This window comes from Trachypithecus francoisi, unplaced genomic scaffold (genome assembly GCF_009764315.1).
Source record: "Trachypithecus francoisi isolate TF-2019V2 unplaced genomic scaffold, Tfra_2.0 Lachesis_group3, whole genome shotgun sequence".
NCBI lineage: Eukaryota > Metazoa > Chordata > Mammalia > Primates > Cercopithecidae > Trachypithecus > Trachypithecus francoisi.
Window position 1 is genome coordinate 83,720,403 of NW_022681468.1, and position 17,844 is coordinate 83,738,246.

General features: G+C 43.1%; 2 long non-coding RNA genes and 4 gene segments (V, D, J or C); 3 read left to right on the top strand and 3 right to left on the bottom strand.

Moving 5' to 3' along the window:
• Positions 1-17,844, bottom strand: part of LOC117070008 — a 677,437-nt gene that overhangs the window by 79,935 nt on the left and 579,658 nt on the right.
• The window catches only part of LOC117070016, a 705,780-nt gene that overhangs the window by 51,009 nt on the left and 636,927 nt on the right, over positions 1-17,844 (bottom strand).
• The window catches only part of LOC117070040, a 405,055-nt gene that overhangs the window by 21,763 nt on the left and 365,448 nt on the right, over positions 1-17,844 (top strand). The window lies entirely within an intron of this gene.
• On the top strand, positions 917-2,317 carry LOC117070030. The segment is given in 2 exon segments: positions 917-1,145; positions 1,380-2,317. Coding segments are annotated over 2 exon segments (372 nt in total).
• The window catches only part of LOC117070011, a 387,464-nt gene continuing 374,814 nt past the window's right edge, over positions 5,195-17,844 (bottom strand). Inside the window, 4 exon segments of the C gene segment in view lie at positions 5,195-5,500; positions 6,713-6,826; positions 7,197-7,262; positions 8,138-8,416. Of these exon segments, the coding sequence occupies positions 6,714-6,826; positions 7,197-7,262; positions 8,138-8,416 (458 nt within the window).
• LOC117070039 lies at positions 8,304-11,380 on the top strand. The gene is made up of 2 exons (XR_004431753.1): positions 8,304-8,440; positions 10,021-11,380. It is a non-coding gene; the product is annotated as an uncharacterized LOC117070039 (long non-coding RNA).

A 17,844-nucleotide genomic window follows, 5' to 3' on the forward strand; every position in this document is an offset into this window, starting at 1 on the left:
GGTGTTTATAGAAGGTGGTGGCAGTGGAGATGGAAGAAGTAGATAGACTGGAGATATATTTTCATGGTAGAACTGACAGTTCTTACTGAAGAATTGGATGTAGGGAAAAAGGGAAATGAAGGACCTTCTAGAAATACTCTTAGAAACACTCCTGCATTTTGGGGAGTGAGTTAGTCCGTGTTCTGTTTTTTACAGCAGAGCTTCCGAACTGTTGTCATATTCATGGCTTACGTGGAAAATCGTATTTGTAGGGCTTCTGGCTGTGAGGGGCTGGCTCAGGGGCTCCACTCACCCCAGGTACACGGGCACTCTGAACCCTATCTCAGCAAGCTTGTAACCCACTCATGGCAGTTCACCCGCCAGGAAGCTCTGTTCAGGATTTTCCAGCTGGAGCCAAGTGTGTGCTGCAGTGGGCCCAGTGAGAGATAGAAAGTCAAGCTGGTGAAGTGCAAGAAGCACTTAGGATCAGGACACTCCCTCAAGCATCTGAAATCAAAGATTTCTGGAATTCAGGTCTAGGACAGATTTTAGAAAGGATCTTGTCCAATCCCCTTTCCTCCCTCTTCACACAGAGAAGTAAGGGAGTTGTCCAAGGTACTCTTTCATTTATTCCATTTATTGAATAGAATAAAGTGTGTGGAGCTGTGCTAGATGCTATAAGACAGTGTCACTCAAAGTACGACATGTGATTAATGGACTAGTACACCAGTCTGTGACGAGAGGATACAGAAATGGAGAGTGAACTACTTTTGCAGCAGTTGGATGTTCAAGAATGCCATCATTAGACTTGCAGTTTTCTTTCCTCCCTCACTTCCTCTCTCCCTCCCTTCCTTTCTTTTTCTTTTCTTTTCTTTTTTTTTAAAGTAATAAATTTTCATTGCCATATGTATTAGTTCAAGATAGACTGGGGCCAAAATCATAACAGCAATAGCAGTTTCCTCGGCTGAGCCCATTCGTCTCTAGTAGTCACGGCTGAATCAGTCACATGACCACCAGGGCTGCCAGTCTCCTCTTCCTCCCGTCTTCTTTCGTTAGAACCGTCAGATAGTCTCTGAGATCTTAGGAACCCTGTTTTGTTGTATATCCTCTGCCCTGGTATGAAGAAAAGATGATTCTTACTGTGGGCTTTAGCTTTTTGTTTTTCTGTAAGTAGATTCACTTGTTTACATTCCACTTGTTCCATAACCCCATTTCTCCTTCTCTGACTCTTGAAGGCTTTTTCTCTTGCACTCTTGGTTTTTGGTTATTTTCTGCCTTTCGCTTTATTTCTGAGTCCTTCTCTTGCCTCTGCTCATTGAGTTCTTCTGGGCTAGGCATGGCCTGTACTCAGTGTCTGGGGGGTGCAGAATTCACTATTTCCTCATTTGTCTTTTTCACAGACAGGGGTATGCTGTGTGACAAAGTAACTCAGAGTTCCCGGGACCAGACGGTGGTGAGTGGCAGTGAGGTGGTACTGCTCTGCACTTACGACAGTACATATTCAAATCCAGATTTATTCTGGTACCGCATAAGGCCAGATTATAATTTTCAGTTTGTCTTTTATGGGGATAAAAGCAGATCTCAAGGTGCATATTTTAGTCAAGGACGGTTTTCTGTGAAGCACCTTCTGACCCAGAAAGCCTTTCACTTGGTGATCTCTCCAGTGAGGACTGAAGACAGTGCCACTTACTACTGTGCCATGAGCACGATGCTGCAGGTGCCCAGGAAGTCTTAACACAAACTCCTGGGGCATGGCTCAGCAGAGCTACCTCTCAGGGTAGGTCATGTCTGACACTTGGCATCCTTCTCTTAGCCATTTTGTGTTCCAGCCTGGCCTTTAGAAGTGACCTAAAGTGTCTTCTGAGAAATAAATGGCCTGGTCAGATCCAGGGAAGCACCCTGGCTTCAGAGAAGCAGAACATCTCCCCACTTCTGACTCAGTGGGCCCTTGCCACCTGAATGACTCCTGGCAGGCAAGGGAGAACTGCATGTTTAGGGAGCATTGTCTTTGTGTCCCCAGTGCCCTGGTCAGCCCTGATACAGAATGGGGCTTGACAAGCCTGTGCTGCATTGCCTGTGAGGGTTTCAGAATGCAGGTTCAGGTGCAGGTGAGGGGCCCATCGAGGTGAGGCCGCCAGCAGTGTCTTTATTTTAGTCACCACCATCATTTATCCATTATTATGAATTGGTCTGTTTTCATTTCAGAATTAAATTAGGGCCAGATGTGGTGGCTCATGCCTATAATCCCAACACTGTGGGAGGCTGAGGCAGGCAGATCAATTGAGGCCAGGAGTTCAAGACCAGCTTGGCCAACATGGCGAAGCCCTGTCTCTACTAAAAATACAAGAATTAGCCAGGTGTGGTGGCTTGCACCTGTAGTCCCAGCTACTCGGGAGACTGAGGCACAATAATCGCTTGAACCTGGGAGGCAGAGGTTGCAGTGAGCCGAGGTGGTGCCACTGCATTCCAACCTGGGTGACAGATTCTGAGATTCTGTCTCAAAAAAAAAAAAATTAAGTTAGACACAAAGTTATTTACTTAAAAGACTTTTCATCAATTTACTTTTTTTTTTTGCATCTTTTTATATCCAGCCACCTTCTCTTTGATGTTCTTTGACACCTCTATTTTACTTATTTTATTTGGAGAACATTTTCTTTTTTTTTTCCACTGAAGAGCACTGAGGCTCTCCTGGAAAGTTGTGACTTCCAGAATTCCAGCTGCCAAGTCCCTGAGTTTGGAGCTCAGTGGCGTCTCCAGCAGAGAAAATTTCCTCTGGGGCAAACTGACTATGTGATGTTGAGACAGATACACACTCTCAGTCCCTGGGAATCAGTCCCTCCTTCCTCTTTTCTTGAATTATCTGCCTTAACAGAACTATTAGAGTTATTAGATGTAATCTTAGAAATGGAAGAGGCCTTACACATTATTTTATAGAAACTACACTGCAGTCCAGAGATGTGGTAGACATTCTCAAAGTCGTATATCTGGCTAATGACGGGCCCCGAAATGCAGTGTTACACTTCCAGGACTCTCTCCTGCAACTGCACTCTAGGTGGCTCTATCAGTGAGTGGTTTGGGCAGCAGTTTATGTACTCTTCAGAAACACTGGACAAGAGTAGCCACTATATGGAGCAATGGAAAGAACAGGGAATGAGGGAGCCAAAGGCCTTGGGCATATGGCTTGGCTTTCTGGGGCTTCTGTTCTAATGCCTGCTGAGTGTGTTGCATGTCCATCTCACAGTTCGTATATCATGGCCCCAGATCAGAAGGCAGCCATAATTCCTCCTGGCTCTTGCCTTAAATCTTCTCTGGAGGCTCCTTTTGGTTTGAGAATTCATGGTCCTGTGATATGCTGGTTTTTTTTTTTTTTTTTTTTCCTGGCATAGTGGGCTAGAGAGTGGCTCATTTATATGCTGAATATGGGACAATCCTGAAGTTCATTCTAGCTGATACTCACATTGACATCTTGTCCTCATTTGGGGATGCAATGTGCTCTTATAGCAGGAACTTCGTACTGAAAATCTTGAGACCTTTGTTCTACTCCCAGCAATATCCCTGCCTCACTGAATGACTCTGGACAAGGTACATACTTTTTTGAGGAGAGGGCATTTTTTTAATCTGAAAAATGAGAATATGATCTTTTTTTTCCCTAATAACTTCAGAAGAAACACCCTAATATTACACAAGGTAACTTGTGAAATGTTTTGGAAATCAGAGTTCTTTACACATACAAGGTGTAGTACACATGATGGGGGAGTTTGCAGTCGGTCATGGCAAGGGGAGTTGTTGGTGACAGTCACTCTTTCACTTGTTACCTCATAAACCCCCACTTGACACTCCACGTAGCTGCTGAGGAACCACAATAATGGGTTGCCAGGGCCCTGAGCCCTGCTCCTGGAAAAAGCTGTGGCCTTCCTGAGGTGGGAGTAGGAGAGGTCATTGGCCACACTGCAGGTGCTGCTGTTGTTCTTGCTGTAACAGCGGCATCAGCAGATGCAGCAGGAAACCCGTGGCTGGGTCTCCAAGGCAGGGCCTCTGTAGGCTTGGGGCTCAGGAAACTGTGGTGTGATACGTAAGTTCGGTTTGGCTTTTGGCTGACTAATAGTGAGCTCACAGAGCTGCCTTTCCCCCTGTGGTGATCTGCAAAGAGTAAAGCCAGAGGCAAGGTGCACACAATGCAGTTTAATAAATGCAACAGAGGCAGGGGCTGAGAAGAAAGGCAGAAAACCATCAATACCAAAGTACCAGGCCAGAGAATCAGTGTGCAATGGTTTCAAACACAGATTGGCAGGCAAAAGACAGTAAAAATGTTGTTTTTGTAGAGAAAGATGGGGTCTCATTTCTGTTCCTCCCTTCAAAAACACTTTCTTTTTTTTTTTTTTGAGACGGAGTCTCGCTCTGTCGCCCAGGCTGGAGTGCAGTGGCCGGATCTCAGCTCACAGCAAGCTCCGCCTCTTGGGTTTACGCCATTCTCCTGCCTCAGCCTCCCGAGTAGCTGGGACTACAGGCGCCCGCCAAATCGCCCGGCTAGTTTTTTGTATTTTTTAGTAGAGACGGGGTTTCACCGTGTTAGCCAGGATGGTCTCGATCTCCTGACCTCGTGATCCGCCCGTCTCAGCCTCCCAAAGTGCTGGGATTACAGGCTTGAGCCACCGCGCCTGGCCCAAAAACACTTTCACAGAGGGTTGCTTGAAAGCAGACTTATGTCTTCTTTGTACTCTCAGTACAGTGCCTAGAACTCAGAGCGAGCTAATTTATGCATGTTAAATCAATTAATAGAAAGCAGTGCCTTTCCTCTGTATTTTACTCTGATTTTTGCTAATAGTCTGGAGAGTATTTAGATGAGATTTTGGAAACCCTATTGCCTGCTTATAAAGTATTAGCGAATTCAAATGTAATCTCATTTGTAAAGTACTAGGAGATGCAGAAAGTGCTAAAACTTTGCCCCGCTCCATGCCATGCAGAATCTCTAGTGTGGCTCCTGAAGTGAACATAGAGAATGGGACAAGCTGTGAAGACAGTAGGAAGAAGATGATGCTGGTTTGTAGCAAATCTAGTGCTCAGTTGAGCAGACTCTTCCATGTTTAGATAAAAGGGCACCTGCTCTTCTTCTCCCAGGACCTATTTTCCTCATGAGGAAGAAGCTGTGAACCTTTTGGTTCTCACTTTCTACTTCAAAAGGTAAAGAAAGTCAAAAAGAACAAAACATCATTTTCAAAGTGTATCAGTTGTAGGAGTAAAAAAAGTGTCCTATATCTTTTTATATCCTTGTATCCCTGTATAAAAACAGCATATAAAGCAGTTAGGACATAAACCCCCCTTCCCCAGGACTTTTGTCTTCCCACCAAACTGAAGGATGAGCTGGGTTTGTTGTCTTCGAAGAAAAATTGGTTGGGCTAGCAGCCATTTTAACAAGGCTATGACAGGTCAACTTGAATCATCAAGAAGTCAGAAGCCAAGGAGATGCATTTTTGTAAGCCTTTGGTTTCTTCAGGAGTGTAGCTTCCTCATGCCAGTCAGCCTGCAAGTGAAGAAAGTTGTTATAGAATAGACTGCCAGTGCTAGAAGGAATCGTAGAGGTCACGTAGTCTGGTGGTGGCCAGTACTTGCTATGCTATGCCATTGCAGACATCACTAATCTATTGTGGCTCATTTTCCATCTACACATGGCAATGGCTTAGCTAGTTCAGCTATCAGTGTTGGCAAAAGTCATGAAACTCTTTTGTTCTCCTTTGGTTATTATTATTTTTTAACTTATTTGTTTTACAGATGCAAAAACCCAGGCCCAGAGAGATGAAGCAACTTGGCTAAGGTAACATGTAAGTTAATGTCAAAATCAAGGTAAAACTCAGATCTTCTGACTGAGCATAGCACTCTTTTTATCCAGCCACACTACCTGTGTCCCTGGGACTGTTAGTAAAATTACAGGTGACCTGGACACCCATTTGGAGATGACTGGGTGTGTTTACCGTCTGGGTCAGGTCAGTCAAGTGCTCTAAGTCTAGGGTTGTTCTTAGAACAGGAGCTGGGGTTGATGAACATTTGTGAGTATTGCAGAAGGAGTGACGGGGAGGAGCCTCACACGCAAACCCAGGCCCTGGTTTCAATTTCGTGTACGAGACTATCTGAGAATGGAATGCAAGTAACAGGCAAATAATTGACATCTCAGACCTAATTGTGTATGCATCCTGAGTAGGTAATAGTGAGCTGTTCACTACTAATGCTGTGTGTAGGTTCATCCCAAAGACAGGCTGATCCACCCATAGACAGGCTGGTCCTATGATTAAGGAGTGTGAGCTGGCATTCCCTTTATCAGGACAAAGATAGGTTCTGCTTCCTCTGGAGGATATTCTTCAGGCAAAGCTTTACTTGTGGCCTTGCAAATAACCCATGGCCTCTTGGTCAATGAACAAAATGGCAGTTAAAGAAGATGAATTCTCTTTATTTATCTTCTGTTTTCTCCCTGGGGTGAAGGTGAGGGTTATTGTCTGGTATATTAGAAAAACAGTACATTATACTACCTAATGGGTTTCAGTCTGACTTAAAATAAAAGGATAACAGGAGATGGGGTGCTGTTTTGCTGAGTAGCTGAGATAGCCTACCTTATTCATTCTAAATATGTCTCTATTTTCCTTTTCCAATGCTTCTTGGTTTCTTACCATTTCTAAGTCCCCTTTCCCCATGTACAGGACAGTGTGGGTAGAGACAGGAATAAGAAGCGGCTAATTCTTACCTTACAAGAAAAGTAACTTGGCAGTCAAGAGAAAATTGATGGCAACACTCTTTGCAAACAGCATTCGTAGTCCCAGCACTGTGAGAGACGTCATGTTCACCTTCTCGGCATGAACTATGGTTGAACAAGAGTGAAGAGGGTGGCTTCAGGGAGAGATTAAATTCCCTTCCAGAAATTGGGCCTGCAACACTGGTATCAGCCTACCCCAAGTCTGCCTAATTCTTTCTGGCCTGCAAGCCCAGCATGGTGCCAGATAGCCCTCAGAGACCTTAGGCTGCTGCTGACACCCAGCCAGGCAAGCTTGGGAACCCCATGCCGACAGCCAGGCAAGCTCTGTTGGGAGAGTCAGAGGCTCCGCAGAACCAACTGGGCTCAGCATGGTTTGTGTTTTCCTTTGAAATCTGATACTTTTTGGCCCCGGTGGACAACTACAGAGTGTGCTCTAACCCTTGATTCTGAAGTTGGCCCTTTGATTTGAACTAACCTTTGGGTTCATGGCAGCTCTTTGAAGGTTGCTTTGTGTTTTCAGTTTCCGTTGGTTTTAGGTGATCTGGAACAAACAGCAGTGGTCAGGGTTACATTGGGAATGAAGAGGCTCACAGGATTGTAGGGTTTTAAAACTGGAGGAGACTTTGAGTGAGTGAACTGAGGACCAGAGGATGTGACTTGGTTAAGGTCACATAGCTAATTATACAACATGCTTCCCATTCCAGCCTTTTTCTTTTCTTTTTTTTTTTTTTTTGAGGCGGAGTCTCGCTCTGTCGCCCAGGCTGGAGTGCAGTGGCCGGATCTCAGCTCACTGCAAGCTCCGCCTCCCGGGTTTACGCCATTCTCCTGCCTCAGCCTCCCGAGTAGCTGGGACTACAGGCTCCCGCCACATCGCCCGGCTAGTTTTTGTATTTTTAGTAGAGACGGGGTTTCACCGTGTTCGCCAGGATGGTCTCGATCTCCTGACCTCGTGATCCGCCCGTCTCGGCCTCCCAAAGTGCTGGGATTACAGGCTTGAGCCACCGCGCCCGGCCCCAGCCTTTTTCATTGTACTATGAGGTCAACATCCAGGCACACCAATATGTGGGAAGAACTAGGATTCTTAGCCCCATGATAGGCCACATTGCCCTCTGTTGGAATTTAGCACTGGGTTAGACTGCACGTGGACTTTCAGTCCCAGGGTCTAGTATGAAGGGGACAGTGGTTGGTAAAGAGGAGAGATGAGGATGAAATAAGATGGGCTTTATTTTAGATTCCATCTTAGGGATGCCAAGCATTTCCTCCCCTGCCAATGGCAGGCTACAGTTGGGCCTAAGTCTTATTTCCAGCATGATGCTATATTGAGAATGATTTGTCAACAGTTACATCTCTAACTTCCCTTTCACCCAATTCTTGTTCCCCATAATCTCCAGCCCCTTGAAGCCAGAAATGGCCTACCTGTAGAATTTGTCTTCACTTCAAAGTCAGTGGAGTACACAAGTTCCTTGTTGTGTTGAACTGTACATGTCACTGAATTTGAATCTGCATATTGACCAAGCTTGACAGCATTGTACTTCCCACTGGGAGAGACGACAATAGCAGGATCAAACTCTATTATCTTCTTGGATGACTCGAGATTTATTCTTATATCCTTGGGGTAGAAGTCCTTCACCAGACAAGCGACATTTGTTCCATTTTTCATGACGAAAACGGATGGTTTGGTATGAGGTTGTCTTTCTGCAAATATAATCAACTTATTAGGTGAGGTGATTATTCACAACTTTGTGGGGGTTAAACAGTGGTGATTACCTCGATTACCCTGGAGCCAAACACTACAATTCAGACCTCCATGCATCCTCTTAGTGACCTGGGCCTTAGCACCTCTGTTAAAGCACAGGCAAGGGGAACAGAAATGAAAGGCAGTGAGTTTGACTTCTAGTTAGGAGCTGCTAGGAGATAGGGCTGGAAGCACAGATGGAAAATAACAACTACAAAGAAGTTTCTGGATCATCTGGGTTTCGATTATCTGTGGATTTTTTCTTTTTCTTTTTCTTTCTTTCTTTCTTTTTTTTTTTTTTAAGATGGAGTTTTACTCTTGTTGTCCAGGCTGGAGTGCAATGGCATGATCTGGGCTCACTGCAACCTCCACCTCCCAGGTTCAAGCGATTCTCCTGCCTCAGCCTCCCGAGTAGCTGGGATTACAGGCATGCACCACCATGCCCAGCTAATTTTTTGTATTTTTAGTAGAGACGGGGTTTCTCCATATTGGTCAGGTTGATCTTGAACTCCGGACCTCAGGTGATCTGCCCACCTCGGCCTCCCAAAGTGCTGGGATTACAGGCGGAACTACCGCATCTGGCCGATTATCTGTGTTTTGTTAATCAATCCTCTGGACAATCTAGGTCAGGCTGAATATCTGTCTGCACCAGCTGGTTTTTTGTAAATGCATGGGCACTTGGATGGTAGATCAGGACAGGTGCTCATGCTCTGCATTCTGTCACTTGAAGAATCAAGAGTCTAAGAAGGACTGCATAACTAGCTCAGAGGCTCTGAGGATGGCAGTGTTGGGGTCATGGAAGGGTGCCATCCCTTCTGGATCTGCTGGAAAGGGATCTGCTGAAGGTAGGTGGTATATGTTTCTGCCTCTAGATGAATACTCGTTCTTCTATAGGGGACTGACTACTGTACAGTTTCCTTTGAGTCTTTAATCAGAGGATAGCAATGACCATTTTCAGGAAGTCCTTAAAGAAATAAAACCAATTTAAGCCCATTCATTCTTGCTTTAATCTAAGAGGAACTGTGGAATGTTGGTCCCAGGATTGGGTTCCCTCCTGGCCTTCTCTTTTTTTGTGCCTCACTTTGGACTACCACCCTGTAAATGCATCCTTTTCTTTCCTTAAGACCACAAGTCTTGAAACTTTGAGAGAGGTAGTGATGATTCTTTCACACAGTGCCTCACTGAAGTTTTTGAATTGTGATAAATGTTATGTCCATGGAGACTTAGATTCTTAGGCTATCTTCAAATAACTGTTAAAGAAAGAGCCCTGCTAATACCTGAAACCAAGAGAGACAACTAACCTATGAATGATGATCTAGATATATTTTCAACTCTAAATTTAATGCTGACTTTCAATATTAATTGCGCCTGTAAATTTGGCCCTTTGTATTTGAAACTTAGGTGAATTTGGCTTCTTGATATCAAATGAAAAATATGTTGAATTCTAGTGTATTTTTATCTACTATGGTCTATAATCAAGACATTAGGTATTGCTGAACAAAAAGTTGGTAATGAATGTGTAAATGGAAAATAAGTATTTTTTTTTCTTTTTTTTTGGAGACAGGGTCTTTCTCTGTCACCCAGGCTGAAGTGAAGTGGCCCCATATCATCTCATTGCAACCTCCACCTCCTGGCTTATACTCTCCTTCAGCCTCAGTTTCCCGAGTAGCTGGGACCACAGGTGCACACCACCACAGGCTAATGTTTTGTATGAAAATAATTAATTTTTCTAATGCTTTATCCTGAATCTGAATTTAGGTTTCAGCTATGAGGTTCATGGCAGTAGAGCTACTGCCATATCAACTGGTTATATCTGGTTGAGAGGGAGCGATTGCTAGTCAGGAAGTTCGTGCTGATCATGGCTTTGTAAATGGACCAAAGTTGATCAAGGTTTTCCTAGAAAATCAACTATTCAGAGAAACCCCCTCATCACTACCTCATCATTCTCCCCATTTCCTCTGCTGAGAAGCTCAGCTAAAAGACTGATTCTGTTTCAGTCACTCAGGGCAGGAAACTCATTTCTAAGAATCTGGTTCCTTATGTTTTTGGCTTTGGTTCTAGACAATTGAGAGGATTAGAAATTTTTTAAAGGGCTTTCTTGGAACCTGCTTTCAACCTGTTTGAGAAAACTTCCCGTTTGGTTTCCTTGCATAGCTGAAGCCACTGATAACAGAAACTGATAACTGTAGCATTAACGGTTGGAAACCACAAGCATTGCTTACTCACCTCCCTTCATAAGTGCGACACTTCTTGCTCACTGTTTTGACTTTGGTTTGAGACATACTCTGGCTGACTTCCAAGGGAGTTACAAGTTACAAAAGAAACTTGTCCATAAAATAAACACCCTATTTCCTTTTTCATTTAAGAGTATCCCTTAATCCTAGTCTGATTTAGTTGGATAATTAAGGCTTCCTAGAATTTTAAAATCTAAATACGTCAGGCAGTTGTCGAATCGTCACTTTGGTTGGGGAGATTGGGTTTGAGTAATTTGAATAATACAATATAATTGAAAAGACATGTCTGAAGAAGGTCATACACTTATGATATTGTGCTCTGAATCTGTTAGTCAGCATTTCAGATAGAGCATAATGCATTGATTTGATAAAACATTTTTCTGAATCTCTCTTTCTACATTAATGTTTATATTTTCAAAGCGATTGTTTGAAAGAAAAGTGTCTTATTGAATCCATTCTTTGGCATCTTGGTAACCAAAGAAACAGATGTCTGACTGAATTAAACCTTTTTAAAAACTGGAATGCACTCAATATAGTTGCCATATGCATCCTAGTCTATTTTGTATTTGACTTAAGCCCAAACATGAAGCTGTGTGAAACTGTAGTCCAAAATTTAGATTAAAAATTAATTGTTTATCTTTGAAGAACTTGTAGTCTTTTTTTCTTGGTCCACAAATATAATTACATTGCAACATGTGCTTCAAGTGCTACTTCTTTGGAAAATTGCTTTGTTGTCAGACTTTCTCTTTTTATGAACACCAATATATTGCTAAGTTATGTGCTGGCAAACAATACCAAAAAAGTGTATACCATTCCTGAACAGTCTTTCTTAATTTATAAACTTAGAAGTCACCTATGTTTTAGATTCACATAGAGAGTCCTACTGATCCCCTAAGAATGGCAACGTCTGCAATAAATGTCGCTCAGAATTTCCAGACTTTCTGCCAATATGGGACTTAACTTAAACCCTGAAATAAAAGTTTGTTCTACTGAATTACTCTGACCATGCTAACTACCTTTCTCCAGAGTCTTCCAATCTGCAGGACATTTGTTTTCAGTTTGCAAGGAGGCATGCGTACTAGTTAGTTTAGCCAAAGGGATGTGCAGAGATGAAGCAGCTTCCTGAGGAACTGCGGCCCAAGTATCCCTCCCACTGTCTCCCCTGCACCTGAATGCTCCAACTCTTAGTGTAGTTCTTCTAGATTTCTTTGTGTTTTTTTGAGCTGCTCTGAAGATTTCAGAAGTAAATGGGGGGTATTGTTTTAATATACAGTATATACATATATTAAAATAAAAGGAGTTACAGAGTTACGTAAGTGACTCAGTCTAGTGTGTTCACTCTGGTTTACTTCACATCTGTAATACTCTGTCTCCTTGTTATAATTTCATTTACTAGTTATAATTTATAATGCAAACTGGATTACAGCCCCAGTGCCAGGACTCAAATTATCCCTAGAAGTATAGGAAAAAGATCAACTCACGGGGCTCCACGAAGAGTTTGGTGCCAGTTCCAAAAAACATCTGTCGGGTGTCCCAGGAGCACATTATGACAGTGCCTCACAGGTAACTAGCCTAGAGCTGGCCCTGGGGCCTGGGCTGTAACATCTGTGCCCTGCCCCACCCCCAGCTTCAGGTCTCAGCCTAGAGACCCCACAGCTCAGAGAACTACAAAGCTGCTTTTGATGAGACCACGGGGCTGAGTACACAAAGTCTCAGTTCCCTTTGAAGCTAATAATAGTTGAACTGCTGGATAGAGATGTGAGGGTGAAATCCCCATCCAAGAGGCACCAGGGCAGAGCAAGAGACAGAGCAAGAGAAGAAGGTGGCAGGTGAGCAAGAGCTGCCTTCATGATGGAAAATCTGACTCCCAGTTTATTGAGAAGGGCATCCAAGAAGAACATAATAGCTTGAAGGTAGGGATGGAGCACTCAACCTGACCTTTCTCACAACAAATGTTAGGTTGAGGAGAGGAGAGTTATAGAAACAGGTTCCATTGTTATACTCTGGTTCCATTCTCTTGGGTCACAAGTACAGAATTTTGATTAGAAACCTAATTTCCCCCATCACTCAGACTGAGTCTCACAATAATAACGAACCTGCTTTCTAATTCCCTGAGCTTGGTTAAAGGCTTTCTAAGGACCTGAGGGTTGAACAAGAAATTGGTCACTGCTGGGGGAGCCCACTGGTACTGTGTGTCATGGATGCAGGTCAGAGAAGCCAGTGCTTGCGTTGAGTTGCGTATTTTTGTTTTATAATTTCTCCTGAATCTGGATACAGATATAAGCTTCAGGAGCATATAGTCATCATGTGAAATGTAACTTAAAGACCATGTGAATTACTTTGCCTCATCACCAAAAATCAAGATCTTTGGGCTAGAGCCAGGCAAAAGAGCATGACAGTTGTGTAGGGCCATTATTCACTGTCAAAACTTTAAGGACTTGGGGCTTGATTTGAAAATTTTCACATCCCCTACCTGAGCTTTACATCATCATATTACATTTCATCACTGCAGGAGAAGAAAACCAGAGAAGCTAATGGAGTGTCATTGGGGAGCATGGTCAGCATCCTGGCAGAGGGGCTAAGCATCAGTTTCATCAATTTCCTTCTTCCCTAAGACTCCCAAAGGCACAGCCTCAAAGATTTGATTCTAACACTACAGATAATTCCAAATTTCAAGTGGAAATGATTTTAGGGGAAAAGGAAACACAATATTTTTTGCTCCGATGCAATTTGCTAACCATCACTCCGACTGAAATCAGCTACAACATGATTCTGTTTCCCTCCTTTTCAGTGCTGTAGTCTCTCTCCCCTCAAAGATAAGAAAACTCACCAATTTCTACTAGAAGTAGAAATTTCTTCTTCTCCCTGGAAGCAATAGGCAGTGGAGAATCCCTATAAGTTTATAGTATTCTCTGAGAGGCAGAGACCGTGTTGATAGTACCAGTCACTTTTTGGACTTTTTGTCAGATAGCCTAGCCACATTCATGAACCATTCCCTACTTATTTATTTCCTCTGAATAAACAAAATCAATACCTAATCATGCAAGAGGTAATGGCTCTCCCAATGGACTTGGCATTTTGGATGGTGTCTGAAGGCTATTCTCTGAACTGGTCTCAGTGATTGACTGTTGGCAGCTACCCAAACTACCAGAATATAGTCCCTGGATTTCCAAACACTGGAGCAGGCTACCAGTAGACAATGTCTCCAGTAGGGGACCACAACTTTTCTATTGTCCTGGAGTTGGTAGCTGTGTTTCTACACTGGATGCAGGATCCTGAGCCATTGTGCAGAGTCCCCAGTTTCAGGGCTAACAGGAGAGGTGGGCAGATAACGGCTCTCAGCAGACTCAGGCCAGGATGGGACCCTGAGAATCATTTAATCTGAGCCAGTTATGTTGGTTTAATGCAGGTTCTCAGAAAAAAGTGACAAAGGCGAGGTTGGCTTCTTATCATCAGAGAGAGAGAGAGAGAGAGAGAGAGATTCTCTTTTTAAAACTCCTTCTTTCATAATACATTTTTTCTTTCTAACCTTCCCTCTTCCTACACTGTGACCATGACTTTTATCCCTCATAAATACTGGAGAGACCCTCCTCAACCACAGCTTGCCTTTTTCCTGGTTCCAGGGAGCCCAAAACTAGAAGCCTGACCTAGGGTTTTTTTTTCAGTAATTGTAAAAAACTTATCAATACCAAGCCTCAGAATGGAATTTGCAAGCATATAGAGAATATTTTCTTGAGAGAAATCTAATGCATTTGCTCCCAAATTTTACCCCTACTGTTTGCAACAAATAATGGGTTTCTAATTTAGAACTCTTCACTTCCTAGGAAGCCCCACTCATTCAGTACTATGCTACAACAACTCTAAAGGAATATACACACTGAGCTGTAGTAAAATGCATAACTTACCTGGTTCCACGATGAGTTGAGTTCCCTTTCCAAAGAAGAGTTGTGCTGTGAAAGCACTACTGCAGGCATCATTACAAAAAACCTTGCTACCTATTTGCTCCCTGTCAGTCTAATTCATCTGTTTGGAAGTGGGTGGGTGGAGCAGAAAGGGTGTAGCTGGAGATAGAGCTTTGCAAGGGTTTCTGAGATCTGAGCATTATATTTTGGCAGCGTTTTTGATGTCTGCTATCTTCTGAGTTTTGACACTTAGGCAATTCCTTAGTTTCTGCTATTATCTCCTCAACCTGCCATCTCTTACTCTCAGATCTTGCTTCAGGATAACATTTTCACATATTTTGCAGAGAATTGCCAAATGGCCATTGTAGGTAGAACCATAACTAGAAGCCTCAACTAAATCAATCACAACAGGATTGTGCCTCAGTAAGAGGTGGAAAGACACAATGGTTGGAGCAAGAGCCATTGATGCAAAAGACTTGGGGTTTATCCAAAGGATTATAATAATCACAGATGACTATCATTTGTATAAATACTTTTTCTACTTAAACAGCTGGTGTTTATACTACTTCAACAAAGTTACTGAAATAAAACCCTAGGAGGTGATATTTTTAGATCCATCTTACAGACAAACTCACTGTAAAGGTGATTAAGCGAGTGGCTGAGTTGGGCAAGCTTCACTTAGTTTCCAGTTTCCAGCCCCTGAATCACAGTAATAGATGATAAGACTGAAAGGAGCCTCAAGGCATCATTTTTCCAAACCTCTGTGATCACACCAGGGCTAATTAAGGGAGTCATAGGGAGAGTTTTCACTCCCTTTCCAGTGCTTTTTTTCCCCATTAAATCACAGAATTCCTACTGGGTAGGACAGTCACACCACTGGGTTTCCTTGCTTTTCCTTGTTCATAAGAATTGGTCTGGGGATAATCGGGATCATAGTGGGCAAGGGCTGGAAGACAACTTGGAAATCCTTCATCTAACTATAAGGAAACTATAGTTCAGTGCAGTTAAATCACAGAGTTTGTCAGATAATGCACTGTCAGTTAATGCATTGGACGGGTTGGAACTTGGTCTCTGATTTACTGGTTCAGCATGCTCCTCATTGTACCTTGTGTCCACCACCGAGAAGTGCTGTCGTGTGGGTCTGACCACAGTGGTGGCCTAGATCTGTACATGGTGGATGCATGGATGTTGAGGAGGCTAACTTTCTAGAGTCAGGTAGAGGGAATAGAAACTCTCTAGGAAGGACAATGGATCAAGACGGCTCACTGAAGCACAGATGCCCTCCTGGAATTTATCGGAAACTCAGTTCCTGTTCCTCAAGCCATCCCATGATATATTACCTACTGGAGCACTGCTTCCCAACCTGGTGACTTAGATAAATATTTAAAAAATATAATTGCCAAACATAGTGGTCATAAGAAGGAAAAGTAGGTTGCTTACGTCTTTCTACCTCCAGATAGATTCCTTTGCCAAAGATCAGTGGTCTGGCACAGCTGACATACCTAATCCAAAAACTACCTTGCTTTTCTCTTTACGGGAGCCCTAGCCCCAGTTGTCAAGTCATGTGATATTCATCGCAAGCTATTTTCTGTCCTATCTGGTCTAGCCTCTTCTCCTCAGTCTTACAGGTTGTCCTTCAGGATGGAACAAGAGGTGACTCTAGTGTCAAATAGAAATCCAAGTTTTGTCCATATTACAATCTGACAGAATTTGTGCTCAAATAAGAGAGAATGAATATAGACTGGAAAGATGTTTTTTGGTTTGATCAGGAGGAAAGAAGGGTGGAACCTTGGTCATAGAGTAGTGGTTCTCCACCTTTGGGCTACACTTAGGTGGGGCAGGGACCTAGCAGGTTATATATACCATGCATTCCAACCTTTTAGGGAAAATTTATTTCATATCTGAGAGTTTTGCATCATTGCCAAGTATTGTGCAGCAGCCAGACTGCTTAGTACAACATAGAATTAAGTTTTTTCATCCATTTTAATAACACATTCATGCATACAAAATTTTAGCAAGCTTCAATGACACACTCACACTTAGAAGTGACAGTCAAATTAATTTCTGTCATATGTGAACATCAGAATCTATGAGATTGCCTGTATGTCACCTACAAAAACCAAGGAGGGAATATGGATTTTTCAGATCAGTTTACCATCCTTAAAAGACTGTAGATCATAGCTGGAGGATCGCTAACATGAAGGGTGGTTCCTAGTTGTTGTGAAGTAGAAAGATGTCAGAAGATCCCAAACCTAGTTTTGACTCTGTCCCTTTCCAAGTGTGTAATCTTGGCCAAGTTCCTTAAACTCACTGAGCTTTATCTGGCTTCTCTATGAAGTGAGGATAACATCTTCTGTATTATAGGTTATAAGATTAGATACAGCATCTGTGAAGTAGAGAGCCTCGGTGTAATTATTAGAATGTTTATTAGGGCTAAACTCAGAGAAGATACATTTTACTTGAAGCTTGGGGAATGTAATTGCACTAAGAACAGAGCTCCCAAGCAGGAAGGGTTGTTCGGACAGGTTGCTGAAAAAGAACAGAAGCTATTTTTTTGGTGTTATGTGATATGAAGAGGGCGACCACTTCTGAGGGCCATGGGTAAGGACTGGTATTCACATTTCTGTCTCTCTAGATCTTTTCTCTAGGTTACATGTGACTTCCATTCCACTCTCCAATCTTCCCTTTAGAATTCAAAAGCAGAAGTCCTTACAGTGGCCTATAAGCCACCCTATCCCCAACCCATCACCAATCTGACTTCATTTTCACATTCTCTCCCCGTCACTCCCTCCCCTCCTCCAGTCACACACCCCAGGCAGCACTGTGTCCCCTCTGCCTGGAAGTGCTCTTCCTCCAGAGGTCTGCATGGCTCACTTTACCACTTCCTCGGGTCTCCGCTCAACTGTCCCTTTCCAGTGAGACCTTCTGTGACTCTTCTGTTTAAAACTGCACGCTGGCCCTCTCACTAGTCCTCTTTATTCTCCTTCCTGGCTTTATTTTTCCTCTCAGGGCTTATTACCACCCTAACATACTGTATATTTTATTTATTTATTTAGTTTACCATCTGTCTTTTGCCATTAGAAAATAAGCTCCAATATGGCAGAAATTCATGCCTGCTTTGTTCATGTGGATTCCCTGGCACCTAGAATAGTGCCTGGCACATAGTGGCAGTGACCTGTGATGGACTGCAGAGCCAGGACTTGGGCTTGGCTCTGTAGGTTATCAGCTTCCTTTCATTTTTCTTTTCTTTAG